General features: G+C 38.1%; 2 protein-coding genes across 5 annotated transcripts in view; both read right to left on the reverse strand.

Annotated features, from left to right (window-relative positions):
* Positions 1–4,981, reverse strand: part of afap1l2 (actin filament associated protein 1-like 2) — a 51,272-nt gene extending 46,291 nt beyond the window's left edge. For both annotated transcript variants that reach the window (XM_079845470.1, XM_079845469.1), the window contains exon 1: positions 4,761–4,981. In XM_079845470.1, the coding sequence (XP_079701596.1) occupies positions 4,761–4,776 (16 nt within the window). In that variant the 5' untranslated portion in view covers positions 4,777–4,981. The remainder of the gene's footprint in view (positions 1–4,760) is intronic.
* A 10,310-nt stretch (positions 4,982–15,291) lies between these two features.
* The window catches only part of ablim1b (actin binding LIM protein 1b), a 109,356-nt gene continuing 102,573 nt past the window's right edge, over positions 15,292–22,074 (reverse strand). The window contains exons 25-28 of one of the 3 annotated variants that reach the window (XM_079846033.1): positions 19,563–19,623; positions 18,999–19,456; positions 17,949–18,029; positions 15,292–16,806 (exon numbers count right to left, since the gene is read on the reverse strand). In XM_079846033.1, the coding sequence (XP_079702159.1) occupies positions 19,437–19,456; positions 19,563–19,623 (81 nt within the window). In that variant the 3' untranslated portion in view covers positions 15,292–16,806; positions 17,949–18,029; positions 18,999–19,436. Of the gene's footprint in view, positions 16,807–17,948; positions 18,030–18,998; positions 19,457–19,550; positions 19,624–22,074 lie in introns of all 3 variants that reach the window. The other 2 variants (XM_079846034.1, XM_079846035.1) reach the window with 2 other exon arrangements.

Genomic DNA, 22,074 nt, shown 5'->3' on the forward strand with positions numbered 1-22,074 from the left:
CAATTCATGATCTACAGAAACATAACACATCGCTTAATAACCTCAGAGCTCATTGTATGTCTGTCTTGAAGGTTTATATTTTAAGAAAAATGTATTTCTCTAAGGAAAAAACAAAAGGGATTTATCCTTCAGGAACCTGATTCTATTCCAGGCCAATCCCAAGAAAAGTGCTGAGTCCTGGCTCTTTTTCTCCGTATTTCAGCTCCGATCTGCTCTCTTCGTTTACTAATAAGCATGCTGCTTCCCTGTTGACTCTCTTCAGAAGTGAGAGTAATGAGGGCATGAACTCAAGGACCCGTTTGGAAAAAAAAGTGCTGATCTCTCATTCTGGGGCGCCTTTGGAGCCGCTTCCAGCGCACAGGCTGTCTTTATTAAGATGCACGAGACGTCCCTGTGTCTCCAGCAAATTTCTGGAACGCTGACACGTTCTGAGCACTGGCCCAGGCAGCGGAGCCCGTGGGTGGGTCCGGAAACATGCTGGTATCATGCCGGACCTCAAGGGTGAGATCTGGTTCCATGAGCTGCCTTTGAAGAGAGAAATCAAGGCGGGAAAGGAGGAAAACGGAGGGATAAGAAAAGAGCGCAGGTTTAAATACTCTGTTCGGGTTTATTTGGGCACCTATAGGATTTAGATGCTTGGTGCTTTGACTCATTTTGTATTTCCTTATAGAAATTCTAGACGTTCTCACCTGTTTATCTTTCATCTTTAACACACCCTGCTATTACATCACATCAATTGAATGGGAGCAAGAGTTTGAACTAAGCCTCTTATTTCCGATTCACAGGCTCAAATGTCCACACAAATGCATTTTCATGTAAAAGGGACACCAAATAGGCCAAAATCAACAGTTTTGTGATACTTACTGTGAATTCTGAGGCTCAAAGCACTGTTTTATCCAAAACCACAATATCCCAAAACATGCACATTCATGTCATCTATGAACCAATCCCACGAGCTCTCATCATGTAAATAGCATTACAGAGCTTACTATGTTATGCTACACACAAACAAAGCATCATATGACAGTGGAAAATATGTCACCCACTCAGTGTTTTATCATGAGAGGAATTATGCGATACTCCTCAAAATGCCATCTCCCTCCTCCCACTATCCCCTTTTCCCTTCCTCTATCTATTCCTTCCCTCCCTGTATGTCTTATCTCACAAAAACAAAATACACAAAGAGTCTTTAAGAGGCATGGCCTCATGGAAGTCTAACCACAACAACTGCAGGGCTGTTCCTGACAACATTTACCAGGCTTCAACACAATGCTGTCATTAAACCATCGCACAAGCGTCTCACCGAAGCGTCACACGTGCCTGCTAATTAAAGGAATAGTTCATTCTGTCATCATTTACTCACCCTCATGTTGTTATGGGGATGTTTACCAGAATGTTGATGCAGTTTCTTCCCATACAATGCAAGAGAATCTGGGGCTGTCAAAAATGGCCAAGTACTAAAAACTGAAAAGTTTTTCCTTGGCTTTTATCGTGTAATGATTTCCATTCACACGGATCTGTGAAAACAACTAAAAACACTATATTATGCATGCCAGGCCAGTAATTGGCGACTTAACTTTGAGAAAGAAACACTATGCGCCTATAGACTAAATATGTAATATTTTCGCAAATTCACGTTTTTGTTGTTTCCATGGGGACGATAATGGTATTAGTTTTCAAAAACTTGCAATTTGAAACCCATTTTCAAAAGCTTGTGTTTTCAGGCTCCCAAAACGCAGTTCGCTGTCATGTAAATAAACAGCCAAAACGTTTTCCACTTTTAGTTGAAACGTCCCCAGAATATGCACATATTTTAACTGCATGCATGAGATTTGAGAGCTACATCAGAAAGGGACATATTCAGAAAATAATAATATCAATTTCAGTCTGTTCCTCACACAAAGCTATCACTTACTTTCCGAACTATAAAGTTCTAATAATCGTTCTAATTCTATGAGAATAGGGACGTCCACAACATACTATAACATCACAGAGAAAATCATTGGAATCACTCTCAGAACATTTTTTTTCTAGATGATGAACAATAAAACATTGGCAGCCAATCAGAATACAGCTGACTTTAAAAGGTACACTACACTATATACATTTTGGCCCACAAAATTTTAGCAGGAGAGCATTATTTTGGTTGTGCTTCGGCTCTGCATGACTGTGCGGATAAATATGGATATCCTACACTGTAAAAAAAAAAACGTTGAGAAAACGTAAAAGTTTAAGGCAACCAGCTGCAGAACATTTTTGAGTTTTCTCAACTTAGGGTCAATTAGTTATCTCAACTTTTTTCATGTTAAATAAAATTTAAAAGCTGAATTTGTCATACAAAACATAAGTTGGATTTTTTACAGTGTACTTGTAACGGACTGCTCCGAGAGACAAAGGTTGAATATCCAAACGCAGCTTTAATGAAAGGGTAATCCACAATCATAGTCAACAGTACAGGCAAGGTCAAAACACAGGCAGGCAGTCCAAACAAACAAATAAACAAACAAAGCAGGGGACAGAGGCAAACGGGTAATCCGGGAAACAGTCAAGAAATCCAAAGAACCAAGAGACATGAAACCGAGGAAACCGATCGTAGAAATGCAGTGTTACACAAAACAAGACTTTGCAGTGACTGGCAAGGTGAACATGGTTTATATAGACAGAGTAAATGAGGTACAGGATGAGTGATGATGAGTCTGGGCAAAGGATTATGGGTAATGTAGCCTTCACAATCGATAATGCTTTACAATGAACTCTGTTACAGAGCTACATATGGCATTTATCTGTTCAATAAAATACCATACTCACCTGTAGAGAAAAAAAAAACGGCATCTCCGCAACGCTTTTACAACATTTCAAACCCTGCAGTTCTCGCTATCCCCCAAAAAAACCAAGCCAATCTTAATTCTCATTTTATTACGAGCTCTGTCCAGTTCTCATTTTGCAAGCAGAAGCGCCTTTGTTCTGCTTTTTTATTTTTTTTAAACAGGTTTTGTGTGCTCCGTCAACCATTCTCGCTCATGATGAAAACTAACCTGTAGTAGCCGGAGCAACGTTTCTCTATTTACTGATAAGACGAGACACACACGGACCAGTGACGAAAATACACAATTTCGTGCGGAAAGCATCCTGCTCTGTATAAACATGTTTTGTAATAAGTATCACCTGTTGGTATGGATCCTAATAAAATTATCGTTATAGTTATCTCTATGACTATGGTTCTTGGTGTGAACAGGCCTTCATTCTAAGAAAATAAGGAAATCCACACCACAGCTATTATGGTAATGACACAAAGAAACAATATCATTGGAATCACTTTCAAAACATTTTTTCCTAGCTGATTAACAATAACAACTTTAACAGCCAATCAGAACCCATCTGTTTGTAAATGCATGTAAAGCGGCTGATGACATAACGGCAACGTGTGCTAATAAAAAAACAAAACGAATTGTGTGTTGATGCTAGTTATCGTTATATACTGTATGTATAGCTGTGGATCTTCCTGTGAACAGGCTTTTAGAATAGTCATGTTGAGCAGTTTTATGATGCTTTTTTGTCATTTTTGGAACTTGAGAGCCCCTTGTCACTATTCACTTTCATTATACGGAAATGTAAAATGTGAACATCCTGTCAAAATCAAAATAATAGGCCTGCTGGAATGACATAATGATAAAATTGAGATATTACTTTCAGTTTTGGGAGAACTGTCTCTTTAAGACAAATAAAAATGCGAAACAATCATTACAGCACAATTATGTGGCTTTGTTTTCAGCTAGTCATAATATAATTTGCAAAGATGCTGAATATTTAAGAGAATTATATCTCATTAATGGATCCATTATAGCAAATTAAACTAATGTTACTGAATGGAATGGTGAAGTGAAATTCTATCAAAATCTATACAGAAGGTGTCATGCAAATACCAAGAACTCTTTAAGTAACAACTTTACTTAAAGACAACTTTTTTAGTTAAAACTAAAAGTCTACTTTACTAACTCGAGTTTGCACAACACATAAAGTGTAATTATTAATTCAAAGCCTTTGTCTGTTTTGGTACAGACGTTTTTATTGTCCAAACACCCTGTTCCACAGTGTCCATGAACTTTGGTCTATTGCTTCTAATATGTTTGACATGTCAAACTAATAGCCACCACAACATTATAGATGACCATTGATGCCTGATTATTGTTATTTAACATTACACATGCTCAAGCTATGATTGCTGAACTGATGATTATTCATTTAGAACATTGCCAGACAGAAACATCAGTTTGCACAAAAGCTGCTGTTCCTCCCATACAGAAGAGTCTTATCTCAGTATAGTCATGAAATATTAGGGGTCTGCATTCCTATGCATATAAAAGCTTAAACCACAGGAATCCAAGGAATCCTGGAAGAACAATTGTTGCTACTGGACAGAATCTCCAGTGAGCGACTCTAACGCATGCTTGTTTATTTATGCATTCAGAACTCTAATATAGAATACTAATACTGAGAAAGAATGCGAACCACACAGAGTGAGTGAACGAGCACAGAGCAAACTTCAACTTTCACTGGAAACTCAATTTCCTCCTGTTGCATCCCTCTGGAGAGAGATTCTGCAGATTCCCACGATTCGTTATCCCAAATAGTGAGGGTTGGAAAACATTGTTGAAAGTTGATTACAGCGGGCTGTTTGGATGTACGAAATCTTCCTTTGACAAGACAACATGCAAACAGACTCCGGGCGATCACTTCTCATAATCATTCATTCCACTTACCTTTGTGCTTATCCATTCTCCACACGTGAAGAAGACTGTCCAGCCTGTCAGCTGTCTTAATATGAAGCAGATCGAGTCCAGACCGGTTTGAGTCAGGTTTACTTAGAGAGCCCCGATTCCTCAGGCTGATTCAAAAGTGATGTGATGAGATGTTATCCTACCCGCTTCTACAGCTCTTTCAGATGCGCCTCGCGCTGTTGCGCGACTGCCGCGCCTCCTCTGGCGCACGTCATTGCACAACACCAAGTCAATTTGCATTGCAGTGAACATGCTTTGAAAGAGTTGTGCAATCTTACTTAGGGTTAGTTCACCCAAAAATGAATATTCTGTCATTGATTACTCATCCATTCGTTTCAAAAACCTTCGTTAATCTTCAGAACACAAATGAAGATTTTTTTGATGAAATCCGAGATCTCTAACCCCTCAGACAGCAACTTTCAAGGCACAGAAAGGTAGACATCTTTAAAATAGTCCATGTGTCTCCAGTGGTTCAAACTTAATGTTATGAAGCGACGAGAGTACTTTTTGTGTGCAAAAACTAACAAAAATAACTACATTATTCAACAAGCTCCTCTTCCCTGTCACGCTATTCACTTGTTGGGCTATTCAAAAAGTTCAGCGCGGCAAAATGCTGGCTCACTATTGGCCGAGCACGATCCCATGATCACATGCATGCGTAGCCAATGCAGTATGCTAGCTTATTAGCTATAATATCACATGAGTTGAACTCCATTTGTTCCCAAAACCTAAAAACCTAAGCTTTTATTGTTTGTTATGTAAACGTGCTAGCTAGACAAACGTGTTTCACGGCCTGTTTATAGTGGGGGGGGGGGGGGGGGGGGGGGTCATTGGTGTTAGCATATTGCTCACCTTAAAGGGATAGTTCACCCAAAAATGAAAATTAGCCCATGATTTACTCACCCTCAAGTCATTCGAGGTGTATATGACATTCTTCTTTCAGACGAATAAAATCGGAGTTATATTACAAAAGTCCAGGCTAATCCAAGCATTAGAATTGCAGTAATAGTTGCTCTGTTTTTGAAGTCCATAAAAAATGCATCTGTCTGTCAAATAACTGCTCCACGCGGCTCCGGGGTGTTAATAAAAGCCTTCTGAAGCAAATGCGTTTGTGTAAGAAAAATATCCATATATAAAACTTTATAAAGTAAACTTTCGGCCGACCGCCTTCTGTGGAAAAGTGTTGAATGTTGAAAGTGAAACTCAAGATGCGTACGTGACGTCATGACAGGCCTACCTGGTCGCGTTAGTCTTTCGATCGGCAGAGGACCTTTCAACACTTTTTCCATAAATTGAACACGGAAGGCGGTCGGCCGAAAGTTTACTTTATAAAGTTTTAAATAAGAATATTTTTCTTACACAAACACATCGATTCGCTTCAGAAGGCCTTTATTAACACCCCGGAGCCGCGTGGAGCAAGTTATTTGATGGACAGGTGCACTTTTTATGGACTTCAAAAACAGAGCAACTATTATTGCAATTCTAATGCTTGGATTAGCCTGGACTTTTGTAATATAACTCCGATTTTATTCGTCTGAAAGAAGAATGTCATATACACCTTGGATGACTTGAGGGTGAGTAAATCATGGGCTAATTTTCATTTTTGGGTGAAATAACCCTTTAACGATGATGGAAAAATTGAAGCACCTTTTTGGAATCTACGCTATGGATGCCCTAATAAACATAAAATACATTCTTAAAAAAATTTAGTTTCAGTTTATTTGATAGGAACAATGTACAAGCACACCAAATCCTTCTCTGATAAGACCCATAAGATGCTTAATCATATATCTTTCTACCTAGTCCCTAATGGCCTAACATGCTCAATATTGCAGAAAAACTACCATGCTAAACTGTTTATTAGTTTCAATGACATTCATTCATTCATTCATTCTAATTCAGTTTTTATTTTACAACCCCAAATCAGAAAAAGTTGGGACAGTATGGAAAACGCAAATAAAAAAAAAAGAAGTGATTTCTAAATTTACTTTGACTTGTATTTCATTGCAGACAATATGAACACAAAATATTTCATGTTTTGTCTGGTCAACTTCATGTCATTTGTAAATATGCATCCTTTCCTGTCATTCAGACCTGCAACACAATTCAAAAAAAGTTGGGACAGTAAAGCATTTACCACTTTGTAATGTTGCCATTCCTTTTCACAACACTTAAAAGACGTTTAGGGACTGAAGACACCAAGTGATGAAGTGTTTCAGGTGTAATTTTGTCCCATTCTTCCTGCAAACAAGTCTTAAGGTGGGCAACAGTACGGGGTCTTCGTTGTCGCATTTTGCGCTTCAAAATGCGCCACACATTCTCTATTGGAGACAGGTCGGGACTGCAGGCAGGCCAGTCAAATACCCGTACCCTCTTCCTCCGCAGCCAGGACTTTGTAATGTGTGCAGAATGTGGTTTTGCATTGTCTTGTTGAAATATGCATGGACGTCCCTGGAAAAGATGTCTTCTTGAAGGCAGTATATTATGCTCCAAAATCTCTATGTACTTTTCAGCATTAATGGTGCCTTCACAGAAGTGCAAGTTACCTTTGCCAAGGGCACTGACACAACCCCATACCATGACAGACCCTGGCTTTTGGACTTGTTGCTGGTAACAGTCTGGATGATCCTTTTCTTCTTTGGTCCGGAGCACACGGCGTCCATTCCTCCCTAAAAATACCTCAAATACTAATTCATCTGACCACAGTACACGTTTCCACTGTGTGATGGTCCATCCCAGATGCCTCCGAGCCCAGAGAAGTCGACGGCGCTTCTGGACACTGTTAACATAGGGCTTCCTTTTGGCAAAGTACAGTTTTAACTGGCATTTGTGGATGTAACTACGTATTGTGGTACTTGACAAAGGTTTGCCAAAAGTAGTCCTGAGCCCATGTGGTGATATCGCTTATAGATGAATGACGATTCTTGATGCAGTGCCGCCTGAGGGATCGGAGATCACGGTTGTTCAGCTTAGGCTTGCACCCTTGTCCTTTACACACTGAAATTCCTCCAGATTCCTTGAATCTTTGAATTATGTTATGCACTGTTGAATGTGAAATATCCAAATCTCTTCCTATCTTTCTTTGAGGAACATTGTTTTTAAACATTTCAATAATTTTCTCACGTATTTGTTGGCAAACTGGCGATCCTCGGTCCATCTTTGCTCCTAAAGGATTAGACCTTTCTTGGATGCTGCTTTTGTACCAAATCATAATTACAATCACCTGTTGACATCACCTGTTTCAAATCACATCATTATTTAAAAATTGTACCTCATTACTAGCCCTAAATTGCTCCTGTCCCAACTTTTTTTAAAATGTGTTGCAGGTCTGAATGACAGGAAAGGATGCATATTTACAAATGACATGAAGTTGACCAGACAAAACATGAAATATTTCGTGTTCATATTGTCTGCAATGAAATACAAGTCAAAGTAAATTTAGAAATCACTTCTTTTTGTTATTTATTTGCGTTTTCCATACTGTCCCAACTTTTTCTGATTTGGGGTTGTATTAAATTTGTATTTAATTTAGCTCAAACTCTGTTTAGGCTGTTTTTGGGAAGGCTACAACTTTGGTGTTCAACATATTGTTTCAGAAATGCAAACATATTAAGAACATATTAATTTCAAGATATTTAAATTTCAACTTCATTTGGTTGGTTTTATGTTGTTTAAGTTAGCTTTAAGAAAAGAAACATGACCATCTGTAAAAGGAAATGTGATTATTGAAGGTGTTCTTAAAAGAGGTAAATTATCTTTACAATTTCACATAGGTTGTATTCAGATTCAATTAGATGGTCCGTTTACACCCAGATGGTGCAACTTACCCCTAACCTGGAACACTTTTTTTTTAATAAAAAGCCATACTTTAGAACCCTTTGTCATAAATGTATTCTGGTCATTTAAAATGATAGAAAACATCCTAAAATTACTTTAGATACTTTCATTGTAGCTTACTTCTGCCTTATTTTATCTTATCTTGAGCACCACATAAGTAAAACAAATGGCTCATCTTACCCCACTCTCCCCTACTAGGCATAATAAGGACTGGGGGTTTCAATCTCTTAGATGTGACCTTATATGATCTAAATAAAATATGGTCATCCTAAAATGTAAAGACAGTTAAATTCAAGTATGAAGACTCAATGTGTAGCTACAATAAACATGATAAACATTTGTAATAGCCTATATTATTTGGAAAATATTTAGTTAATCTTATTTGTTTATTTTACTTTTTTAATCATTTTTTCCTCTAAACTTTTCCAAGCAATCCTTTGTGGCCCCAATTTGAAAACCCCTACATTAGGGGACATTAGGACTACATGTGATTTCAATTAGCCCTACATGCTCAAAGCATTCTCCACTTCAGCTACACTAGCTACCCAAGATTAGATTACTTATTGAACTAAATGACCAGTTTACTTTGAACAATTAAGATAAAACAAATATGTTAAAAGCTCATGATGTATAATGTAATCTGGATTACAATTGCAAAATTATACATTACTGATACATGACAAAACAAAAATATATTGTTTCTTGAACAAACAGCTGTTTAGAGGGCTTGTTTGGCCTTCTTGGTGACCAGGACTGTACAAATATTCACATTAAAAGTCAACAGATATGTGTTTTTCAAAGGCTCATTCTTAAATTATTACATTCTGTCCCCCAATATATGCTTATTTACATGCTAACAAGACCCAAGATTAATTAATATCTGCTGAACTTCTTACACTGTTTATGTGTTGATGTTACAAAATGATCACATTTTAAGGTAATAATTGGACTATTATATTAATAATCTGATTTTATCTTAATCTAATCAAAGTGATTTTCAAACTCACCTTAACTTTAGCACACTTGTGGGGAGTGAGGTTTTATTTGATTCCTGTCCCTCCCGTTGGGTGCACATTAAGAACATAACTAAACGGGTTAAGCGGACAGGACAGGTTAGGGGTCCGCCACAGTGTATTACAAGAGAACCTGACAGGAATATTTACTGACCAAACAAACTTGTTTGCTGTAGATAAGGACAATTATACAGGCCAGTCCATCAGGAACATCATCATATGTTTGTGTCAATTGGTCAACGAGTGTGAGAACCCTTTCCTGTCGGTGAATGGGAGTCACATGCTCTGAGAAGCTGACCCCTCCACTAAACCCCAAGGGGTTGCAAGAACTTTCCATCTCTAGACTTCCCTGTAAAGGCCTTTTTGTGAACTAGGGGATTAGCATATAAATCATAATTTGTAATATGCTTGTTTTCTCAGCATGTAAGTAGGTCAGAGGTAGAACTAAGTTTCCTTTTAATGTAATAAAGTGATGTTTACAGAGCATGTTCATTTCCTATACACAAACAATTATTTATACACTACTGGTCAGTATAAGATTTAACTAAATTAATCCTTTTATTCAGCAGCGATACCTTAAATGTTCAAAAGTTCTAAAGAAAAATTATATTTCAATTAAGTGTTCTTTTGATATTTCCACTCTGCTAGTACTGGGCCGGACCCCGTTTTGCCTTCAGAAATGCCTTCATGGCATAAATTCAAAAAGATGCTGGAAACATTCCTCAGAGATATTGGTCCATATTGACATGATAGCATCACGCAGTTGCTGGAGATTTGTCCGCCGAATCTCCCATTCCACCACATCCCCAAGATGCTCTATTGGATTGAGATCTGGTGACCGAGGAAGCCATTTGAGGTCATTTGAACTTTGTGACACAACGTGTTAGCCTGCTTGAAGTAGCCATCAGAAGATGGGTACACTGTGGTCACAAAGGGATAAACACGGTCAGCAACAATACTCAAGTAGGCTGTGGCATTTAAACAATGCTCAATTCACCCTTCGCCGTGAGTTTGATTGACAGGCGATCTGACCAATCACGTCGTCAAATCTGCCGGTTTGTCCGACAAAGCAGTCAGGAGAGTTAGCAGATTAATGTTGGTGGACTTGAACTTGAAAGACGGTGCTTACTGACGTCTTTCCGCGGTTGAAACAATATTTATTTTAGTGTTCATTCATGTTAATTTGATGCTTATCAATGAACTAGAAGGAAGAGATGATCGGTTCACGAGCAGCTTTAACTGAGGCGCTACAGCGATCACGGCACATCAAAGAGCCACAAACGCTATTTGTGGTTTACATTTCTTAAAAAAAGACAAGATTTTAAAGTTGCGACTTTGTTTAATATCAAAAGTAACTTATCAGTATCCTCTTTGTGTTTTCTATACGTGAGAACATGTGTGTGGTGTGAGAACGCCAACGCTTGTCGGACATAGCAACAGTAACTAAAAGGGGGCGGGTCTTTGCGAACTGTCAATTGGTAATAAAAGGTTGTCTGGCTATCACCAGACAAAGCTCAATTTAAGATTGAACATTGGTCTGGGGAGTCTGCGATGTATTTTCTACTGCACAAGAGGCGTGATAAACGAGCATAAATTAAATGACTCTGTACGCAATTGGATAGTCCTTCAACCAATCAGACCACAAGAGGCGTGATAAACGAGCATAATTCAAATGACTCTGTATGCAATTGGATAGTCCTTCAACCAATCAGACCACAAGAGGTGTGATCAACGGGCAACGACCCATCGCGTGTTAAACCCGCCAATAGCGTGCCAGGTGGATGAGACAGTCTGTGATTGGTTCCCGCAAAAGTGTAACAGAAGCAGTAGAAATTAATGTACAGGTTTCCTGACTGAGTTGCAGGGCAAAATCAAATCGCCCAGTCTAACTAAACGGCCCATGTGTGACAAGAAAATCTCCCCCACACCACCACCACTAGCCTGAACCATTGATTACAAGGCAGGACTGATCCATACTTTCATGTTGTTTACGCCAAATTCTGAATGTCGCAGAAGAAATCAAGATTCATTCGACCAGCCAATGTTTTTCAAATCTTCTATTGTCCAATTTTGGCGGGGCTGTGTGAACTGTAGCCTCAGTTTCCTGTTCTTAGCTGACAGGAGTAGCACCCGGTGTGGTCTTCTGCTGCTGTAGCCCATCTGCTTCAAGGTTTGAAGTATTGTGTGTTCAGAGATGCTCTTCTGCAGACCTCGCTTGTAACAAGTGGTTATTTGAATTACTGAATTATTCTGCTTTGACGTCTGATATCCACAAGGAATTTTCCCCCACAGAATGCCGATCATTGGATATTTTCTCTTTTTCGGACCCTTCTATGTAAACCCTAGAGATGGTTGTGTGCGGAAATTCCAGTAGATCAGCAGTTTCTGAAATGCTCACACCAGCCTGTTTGGCACCAACAACAATGCCACATTCAAAGTAACTTAACTTACTTTATTTATCATATTTTTTATCTACCTTAGACGTTTCCTTGTAATTCCATCTGGTAATGCTGGTGAAATGACACACAACAGTCACTGTTTTGAAACCGCTTTAATTTTGGATGGATTTAAATCTGCAATTGATGGAAAACACATTAATGTTGTGCATTAAGGGACCATTTTCAATATCAAAGCCTGATACGAGAATTTTTTTAAGCAATAGTGGTTACTCATCTCTGAGCAACATGGTAATCCCCTCTAACTGAGTCAGTATGAGGAACCCTATATAAACTGCCTTAATCTAACAGGTTTCCAGTCGGTATTCAGACTCAGCTGATCCTGTGGCTTTAGAGGTGGATGTGTGAATGAAAAACTGTCTGTGAGGCGTGCGTGGGATGGGGGCCTGACAGAGGGTGGTCTGCTTCCCAAAGGTTTGTTTGTAAAGGAAAAAAATAAGCGTCATATTGTTCATGCTCACGGAGCATAAAGGAGCAATGTGAATATGCTTTTGTATAGATTCCAAGATTCAGATTCAAGTTCAAAGCCTCTTAGAACAGGTAACAGATTTATGAAGAATCTGGAATGCCGCTCAAATGCCTGAAAAGGGTTGAACTGTTTGGATGCTGTGTATCAGCTGGATGGCGTGGGTTCAGACATTGGCAGATCCTCCTGGCTGCTACTGGTCGAAGCACAAAGAACATTCCACAGCCGTGAATCAGAGAGCAGGGGTCACTGATTCAGCCCCATCCGAGCACTGGGGTCTTTTGATTCAAAGACCTTTCCCATGTTACACACATAGACAGATACACTCACAAAACACCATTACAATCTTTGTACACAAAGAGGTGCTTGGGATGTGCCAAGTAAATCAGTCAGAGCAATGGGGCGCTGAGATGCCATCCATCACTGAACACAATAACTGACCGGTAGGCGGATAAAAGGATAGAAGATTGAATACCTGGTCTGAACACTTCATATTCATGTTCTTCTGAAGTTCTGACCTACTGTGCTGTCTTGCTGACTGTTGACAATAACCCACCTTGGCAAGTCAGTGTAGCTTTTCACACAGTCAGGGAAAGCAAGGCACCTGATCAAACTCGGTTCTGCGCTCCCATGGATCCTCAAGAGGAGAGCGTTATGTCATGAAATAATATTATTCTGCCACTCCTACGTCGAGCGATCAGGTTCAGTTTAGCTCATGCAAGAAAAAACAGGTTTCTGGTGTGAGAACGATCTGTCGAGAACATTCAGGGTGGCACGTATTGTGGCAAAGCCGCTGTAATTACCACCACATTTTCGTCAGATTCAGCTCTGGACATCCTGACAGGACTTGTGGGGTCTGAAATCCAAGACCGGTATAACCATCCTAAATACTCAGTGGATACTACAGTGAGACGGAGACACGATGTCAAAACACAAACCAGGCATGAGTAGCCAGAACCAAATATCAGCAGAGGAAATCATGAATAGGCGTCCTAAAAAGCAAATCTAACCAAGCATTATAATGAGCTCCACAGGATGGGAACTTTTTGTATGTGTGTGTATCTTTTGGTACTGGTGGATCCATGTCACAGTCTGTCGAACATGGAAAAAAGCTTTTTTTCCTGTTTCTAATTTGCAGGAGGGTGACTGCATGGTATGGTATGGGTGACCAGGAACACAAATAATAACTCATCTTCTTGCTCAAATACCTCCATTCATACCTTTTTCTACTGGTGGGTCTGTGTCAGTCTGTCGAACATGACACAAATTTCACGATTCAATTCAATTGACCCTTTGCAAAGACACCTCCAACCCCTTAGTTGCTGTTGCTACGTTCAACAAGCAATGGACTCTCACGCTTACTCGTGTTCTCACTCATTAAAAAATACATCACTAATGCGCCGACAGACAAAACAGAGCAGGCCAGTGTTTCTCAAAAACATCGTAAGCCTTAGTAGATCACCATTGGCACCAATGGTCTCTACAATCAACTTGGCTTACAATGCTTTTGAGAAACGCAGCCCAGGTTACTTTTGGTATGAAACAAAGTCTCAGCTTTCAAATGTTGTAATTTTTAAAGAAATTTAACAAGAAATACCGTTTTATGACTCTTTAATGAGTCAGTTAAAGCGGTGTGTGAACCGATCAGGGGTGCGTTTTCCAAAACCATAGTTGCTAACTAAGTTAGCAACTTTGGTGGTTGCAATGCAATTTCCCATTGCCAACGACCTAAGTTGCTAACAGGTTAGCAACTATGGTTTTGGGAAACGCACCCCAGCTCTACTAGTTACAGCACGACATAAACATGAATGAATATCAGAAGGCATGTTGTTTTAACCACAGAAAGACATTGATACACACCATTTTTCAAGTTCAAGTCCAACGACATCCTGTCTGTTTTGTTTGTCAGACAAAATGACGGATTCAGAGTTATGTTTGGTCATCTGTCAGTCAAACTCCCAGCTAAGGGTGAATTGCGAAATCTATTAAATATCGTTTCATTTGGATAAATATGATGTACAATGTCAAATTTACTATAATAAAGGTTAAAATGAACAACTTATTTGTACAAGTTGGACATAAGGAAGTTTTGTAAATTGAACAGGTTAAAATTGATAGACTTTGCTCTGAACATTTATCAAAAGAAAACTATAAGCATTGTTATTATTACACCTTATTATTATTAACTAAGCACAAGCTTACAAAGCTAGCTACATCTGCCTCCATGTTGTAATTTGCTGAATCTTCTCCCGTGGCCTCATGGGATAGTAAAGTGGCCATCGAATGCGCACTTCAGAATCTTGCCGGATGTAGGCCTAGTAGTAGATCTGGTTACTTTTCACCTACTGCTTTATGAATAGGCCTACTATGAATTCCGACATACTACGGTCACATAGTAAACATGTTTTTTTTTCCCACCAACTAGTCTATACAGGCATATTCGGATGCAGAGCCATTCTCTTCCTCAAATGGGCTACTTCTATTCTACAATTCAGAGCTTGTAGAGTAACAGTGCCATGGCTTGTTTTGAATTGGACTCTCTGTGGGAGGAGAACGTTTTGGGAAAAAGAGGTCATACCACCGAGTACATTTATCAGGCAGAGAACATGAAGGAAAGCACCCAGGGATTTCCAAGTGACTCAACAGGCGGACCTCCCACTTGTAACGGCCCTCTTATGGCACAGGGGCTTGTATTTCATGTAAAGCACACCACACAGTAATAATTACATAAGACAACATGTTCTGAAGCAGAGTTTTATTACTCAGCAGAGCTTACACCATTTTCATCAAATCTTTCCCTCAAAAAAGACAGAAAAGGGGTGAGGTACACAGTAGGGGGTATCAAAACCAACTCTTCATTCTGTTTTAAAGTGACATAGCCAGTCTGTTTCTAGTAATCACACTTGTTATAGTATGTTTTGTGATGATAGGCCTACTATAAAAGCACAATGCTGTAATATGTCCTAGTTCTCTGTCATTAACCCTGCTAGTAACACAGGAAACTGCCGGGAATAATAGCCAACGGCGGCCCATAATACATCTGCAAGCCGAGACAGTGTCTATGGGAACAGCATTATTCGGCAGCAATAACGACAGAGATACGGCCCTGATATCGAGTCTACACCTGGCACAAATGCTATGGCTACAGCTCCGACAATCCCACGTCAACACAGTGGCAGTATTGAAACACCCCCGAGGCAGTCATTTCAAAGGCTTTTCTTGCTTTATTAAAAATAAAATACTGTTAAATATTGCAGAAAAAATCGGTAGTCAAAACAAACGGATTGTCTGTTTCAAAGGAGGCCGTTTCAGAGCGGGTCGATGTTTGTTATCTTCCCACGCCTGACCTCTAGTGGTGAAATTCAATAATAGTTTTAAAAAAATAATAAAAGGAATTTAATTTTAATTTTACAAGTAATAATAAACACCACCGCCTCTTCTTTCTATCAGACAAAAATATTTTTGATAACGAACTTATCTATCTCAGGAGCTGTTATGGGCTTTGGTTAAGGTGAGAACATGCTTGCTACTTTAACGTTACATGTAGGATTTTGTTTCAGGGTTGTGATGAGGCGGCAGAGTGCTGGTGGGAGAGGACGCGGATTTGAGTTTCTAATGCTTTCCAGAACCTCGGCTCCGCAGGTGGAGGATCTTCAGTAGCTCTCACTTCCCGCTTTTAACGCACTTCAAAGGTCTCGTTAGGCCCGCAGCAGCAGGGGGGCTCCAGGGATCCCAACAACGCCACCACCTTAACGGCCTGTTTAGAGGGCGATCCCTGCTGACAGCCCCGGTTTCCCATCAAAAAAATTATAGTCCTGTTTTACGAGAGGGCCAGGAGGGAGGAGGATAAATCTCTCTGGTCCTGGAGGCAGTTTTAATGAGCGCAGGCACACCATCAGCTCCTGCGTTCGCATCTAGGGGTCACGCGCACCGCATTTTGTTCATATTACACTCACTCATTTAAAGATAAAGATATCTATTTGGGGAAATAAAAAGTGGTCTTTTTGAAGCAAAATAAAACTTTTTTGTGCTTGTAATTGAATGCAAACAATAATAATAATAAAGGAAAAGTAAATCAGAGGACTATAGCTCTAATACATCATATGAGTGACTGATAAATTAAAACATGCACAATCTGCTAGTTAGAAGAGCTTGGCTTTCTTCTTCATGTCGTTGCGCTTCCAAAGAGGAAGTCTGTCAAACTCGTGGATCTCCATCCCAAAAATGTCAAAGAATGTCTCTGGAGCCAAGTGGCGCTGGATATAAATGAGGAGAGAAAAATATTGGAGAATTATAAGTCATCAGACATGTGATCAGCTAAGGAGGGGAAAAAAAAGAAAAGAATAAAAAACAATATGTCTATACAATGATGATGACAATAATATTAAATAAAAAATAAAATCATTAGCCCTACATTTTAATAATTAAAAAATAAATAAAGTATAGGCTATTATTTTGAATAATAATAATAGGCCTAATACAAATTCAAAACAACTACTACTAATTATTATTTTCATTATATATTATTCTTATTTGTGAACATTTCATTCATTGTTTAATAAGTATTTGATTATTTAATAAGTTGTACTATTAATGTTATTTATTTTATTCTACAGAGCAAATTAATGCATTAAAAAATAAAGTGTAATTAAATTATTATTATTTATTGATAATAATAATGGTTATACAAAACTACTACTAATAATTATTATTTTGTATTATATATTTTTATTTATTAATTAATTACATTAAGATTATGTAATACATATTTGAGTATTTGATAATACGTTGTATTATTATCTAAATATTATTATTGTTATTATTTTATTCTAAAGAACAAATAAATGCATTTTGAATAATAATTATTCAAAACTTCTATTACTAATTATATTTTTATTATATATTATTTCTTATTTTTATTTATTAATATTTCATTTATGATTATTAAATAAGTATTTGAGTATATAATAATAATAATAAGTTGTATTATTATATCAGTATATTATTATTTTATTCTACAGAACAAATGAAGGCATTCTGAATGTGATAATACTAAATAAATCATTACATTTTAATAATTCAAAAAAATGCAGTATAATTTATAATGATTATTCAAAACTATTATTACTAATGATTATTTTTAATATATATTATTTCTTTTTTATTTATTAATATTTCATTTATTATTATTTAATAAGTATCTGAGTATGTAATAATAATAATAAGTTGTTATTATTTAAATATATATTATTGTTATTATTTTATTCTACAGAACAAATGAATGCATTTTTATTTGAAAACGCAGCAATTTACTTTCCTCAGATATAGGTCACAAAATACGAAAAATGCACATTCTTCATACAGTTTCCATACAGGGAAGATATCTGGTGCTATTTACCTCCAATCTCGTCCTGTCCACATCCTTCGTGAGCTTAGTACGCCCTCTGTTGGCGACAGTGAGCATTTCATATGGGTACACCTTTACAAAAGGAGGGATTGTGTTGTTATGGAGAATGCTATGCGAGGCATTTGCCAAACACAATGAATCGCTGAAAGCAAATGGTTGAGGGAATAATGCACGGTCATTACATTCTAATAGGGTACACAAACACCAACTCTTGCCAAAATACAACACTGCAGCACACGGTGTAAGTGAGAGAGTGGGGCAGAGCATGCAATGAGCCTTGTGAGTGAGAGAGTGTGAGCAATGTATTTCCAAAAGCAGAAAGTCTGTGTTTTTCTCAATATAAGATAGAAGTGCAGTGGGATAGGGAGTAATATAGAGATTTTTTTTTCTACGTGAAGTGCAAAAAACAAACACACTTTGGGTTGTTTTTCTTTTACCAAAAAAAAAAAGAAGCTAAATCTGTTGAATTTTTCTGAAATTCACAGAAATGAATGGGTAGCTATGGTCACTGGGCTTTGCAAATTATATGTACAGGAAACAATTATAATGCTGTTAATGCTAGCACTCCTACGGACAGTTAACAGTCTACAATCATGCCAGTTATTGTTTCTTACACTGCTGGGAAAGCCAGTTAAGTTCTAATTTATTTCATCTTGCCAGTAACTATTAGTTTGGTCCTAAGAGAATCAGGCTTCTGGGTAACTACAGAAACCACTTTAACAAAATATTACCATATGCAACTGTGAAGCCTCTTTAATGAGAACCAGTTGAGTTCAACATGATTGAACGATCTCAAAATTATGCATTGCTTAAACAGAGCATGTCATGTGATGACATCATTTAATAGCGCTAGAAGATATGCAAGTACGCGCTGACCATCGCCTGTGAAGATGAGCCAAAATAACTGTCCTCCTGGCTGATAAATAATCTTTCTGGGGAAATTTGGGGAGAGGGGGTGATTATTTATTAAACACAGAGGAGCATTTAGAGATGGAAGAGAGAAGAGAAACATAATTATTTGAAAATATTTGGGATACTTGCTTTATATTCCAACATATTAGGCATAGACATTCCCCTGTCCATTCTTGTAATGGAATCTTGGGCATCTTGGGTGGGCTATAGAACAGAACACATACACGTGATGCGAATGATAAGAAAAGAAAGCAGAAACTGTGTTCAAGAATTCAGAACCTTGGGAAATAGTCTGGATCTAATTCCTAACAGCTATTGCTCTGTATCAAGTTCTCTCGGGGGAGGTGGAAACTCAACTATCCATGTGACGTGTTCTTAAGGGTGGGTGGGGTGGACTTTTAAGGTATCAAACCCTTGACTGTGCTCTTGTCTTTCCCCATGGCCATGGCTCAAACTCAGACACAAGCATAGCAATGAGGGCATGAGTGCCATTCCGGTTACATGTAGCATGATTTGACTTCCATATGTTCATGACTGCTGATGCACATGCTCAGTAAACACTGCATGTCAATCACATACCTTGAAATCTGTAGGAATCAGAAAGAGACAAAATCCACAAATGTTACTATATTATTAGAATAGCTTCTTTCAGTTGTTAGATGTATTTTCAGAATTAGAAACTTTGCATTTTACCTCTTTGTCCTCCGCACACGTCCCCATAACTGTTATACTGAGAGAGTTCTGTAGACTGGGGCTGGAAGGAGAGACAAAAGAAACTTTTTTATTTTATGTTACACTGGTCGATCTGACCTAATTTATTCTACATGCACAAGTGTTCCAAAAATGGGGTTTGGGGTTGCAGAAATAATTCACTGATATTTCACACATATTTCTTAAAAATGACACCTGTGCAATAATCATACAGTCTAATCAGCATCTTGATATGCCACACCTGTGAGGTGGATGGATTATCTCGGCAAAGGAGAAGTGCTCACTAACACAGATTTAGACAGATTTGTGAACAATATTTGAGAGAAATAGGCCTTTTGAGTACATAGAAAACGTCTTAGATCTTTGAGTTCAGCTCATGAAAAATGGGGGCAAAAACATATCATTTTGTTCAGTGTACTATCAATTATTAATAATGTTTTATTATCAGCGTTGAAAACACTGATATTTTTATGCAAACCGTGATACATTTTTCTTTGGTAGAAAGTTCAATGAACAGCATTTACTTGAAATATAAATCTTTAGTAACATTATAAATGTCACGATTCACCAGTGAGAGTGCCCCTTATTACCACCAGAGGGCACACTACATCGGACTGTCATTCCATCAAAGACTACATTTCCCATAACCCTTTGCCCGGACTAATCATCACTTATTGTTTACACCTGTGTTCCATTTTCCTCATTACCTCTGCCAATATCTAGCCTGTTCACCCTGTCATTCAAGGCAAAGTCTTCTGTAACGTACTCCTCTGAGACAGAAGGTTGAGGATACAAATGCAGCTTTATTTTAAAGGGTAATCCAAGCTCGTAGTCAACAAACCGGCAATAGGTCATAACAGGTAATCAGTAGGGATGGCAGACGCGAAACAGACGTTTCGGGGCTTTGCCGAGATCCCGAAGCGCAGATGTTTCGAAACACTGCTCCGAACTGTGATTCGAAACACCCGTGTCACGTGACTATGGCTAAATGAAGCTTCAAAGTGTTTCATCAGGTGGCGCCTTCCGAAACTGCGTTGATTAAAGGGGGCGGGAACAAGCCACACACAGTCACACATCTGTATGAACCTAATTCACCACAGTTTAAAAGTGAAGTAAATCCATCTTCACCTCGTGGGTTTTTGTGAGAGGAGAGTCATTTTGTGATAGCAGTGATTTTGTGATAGCAGTGAGATTTATAGTGCGCTTTGGTTAGTTATATTTAGGCTAGATTTAAATTAGATATATTGACTGATAGGTATAGACAGTGACATATAGTATAGATATAGTGACACATTCATATAGGCTAAGTTAGATAGTGACAGATAGATAGCACAGCATACGGTAAGTTAGATATATAGAATTATATAGATATAGATTCATAGGTGATATATAGATAGATATATTAATAGAATATATAAAAATGGAGGCTGCACGCAAGAGATGCCGTACATCTGTGGTGTGGGAGCATTTCCATTTGGAAGCACCAAATAAAGTGAGATGTGTGTATTGTGATAGGCAGCTAGCCTTCTGCAACAATACATCATCCATGTATTTACATCATCCAAAAATATTTGTGGATGCCAGCAACAAGTGTCCCTCGTGAGAGGATTTTTTCAAAGGCTGGAGAAATTATATGTAAAAAAAGAAGTCAGCTGAGTCCTTCAACAGCAGAGCAATTCATATTTTTGAATAAAAATGTTTTGTGACAAATGTGACACATTGTGGCTTTATTTATTTTATTAATGTTCATTTTGTATAACAAACAAAATATATATAGTTCTTTACAATGACGAGGCTACAGGTTACAAAACCAAGATCATGTAGTTGTCAGACAGATGTTAAAAACAATTTTTTTTACATGGATCATTGTCAAGGTATTTCAGATCAACACATGGAAATGACCACTAGATGGCGCCGTAGAGACGGGTGTCAGATTGATTCGAAGCTTCGAAACAATATGAAACATTTGCTTCAACTGCTTCAGTGCTTCACGAAGCCTCTGTCTGCCCATCACTAGTAATCAGTCCAATCAGGCAAACAAGACAGGAGAGACAGGCAAACGGGTAATCCACAGAACAGGCAAGAAATCCAAAACCAAGAGAAAAGAAACCAGGGAAAAACGCTCAGAAATGCAGTGTGAACAAAACAAGACTTCGCAATGAATGACAGAGTGAACTTGGTATATAGGCTGAGGTAATGAGGTAAATGAGACACAGGTGCAAATAATGAGTACCTTTGGTGGTACTCACAGGGCACTCTCAATGGTGATTGTGACAATAAATGTCTTTACTGTAACTTTTGATCAGTTTAATGCATCCTTGCTGAATAAAAGTATTAATTAATATTTTTTTTCTTCTAACTTTTGAATTGTAGTATTGCATGGTTTCTACAAAAATATTAAGCAGCATACACTGTTTTCATCATTGATAATAATGAATATCATATAATGATAATAATAGAACTGTTTCTTGAGCATCAAATCAGCATATTAGAA

This window comes from Gobio gobio, assembly GCF_949357685.1.
Source record: "Gobio gobio genome assembly, chromosome: 20".
Taxonomy (NCBI): domain Eukaryota; kingdom Metazoa; phylum Chordata; class Actinopteri; order Cypriniformes; family Gobionidae; genus Gobio; species Gobio gobio.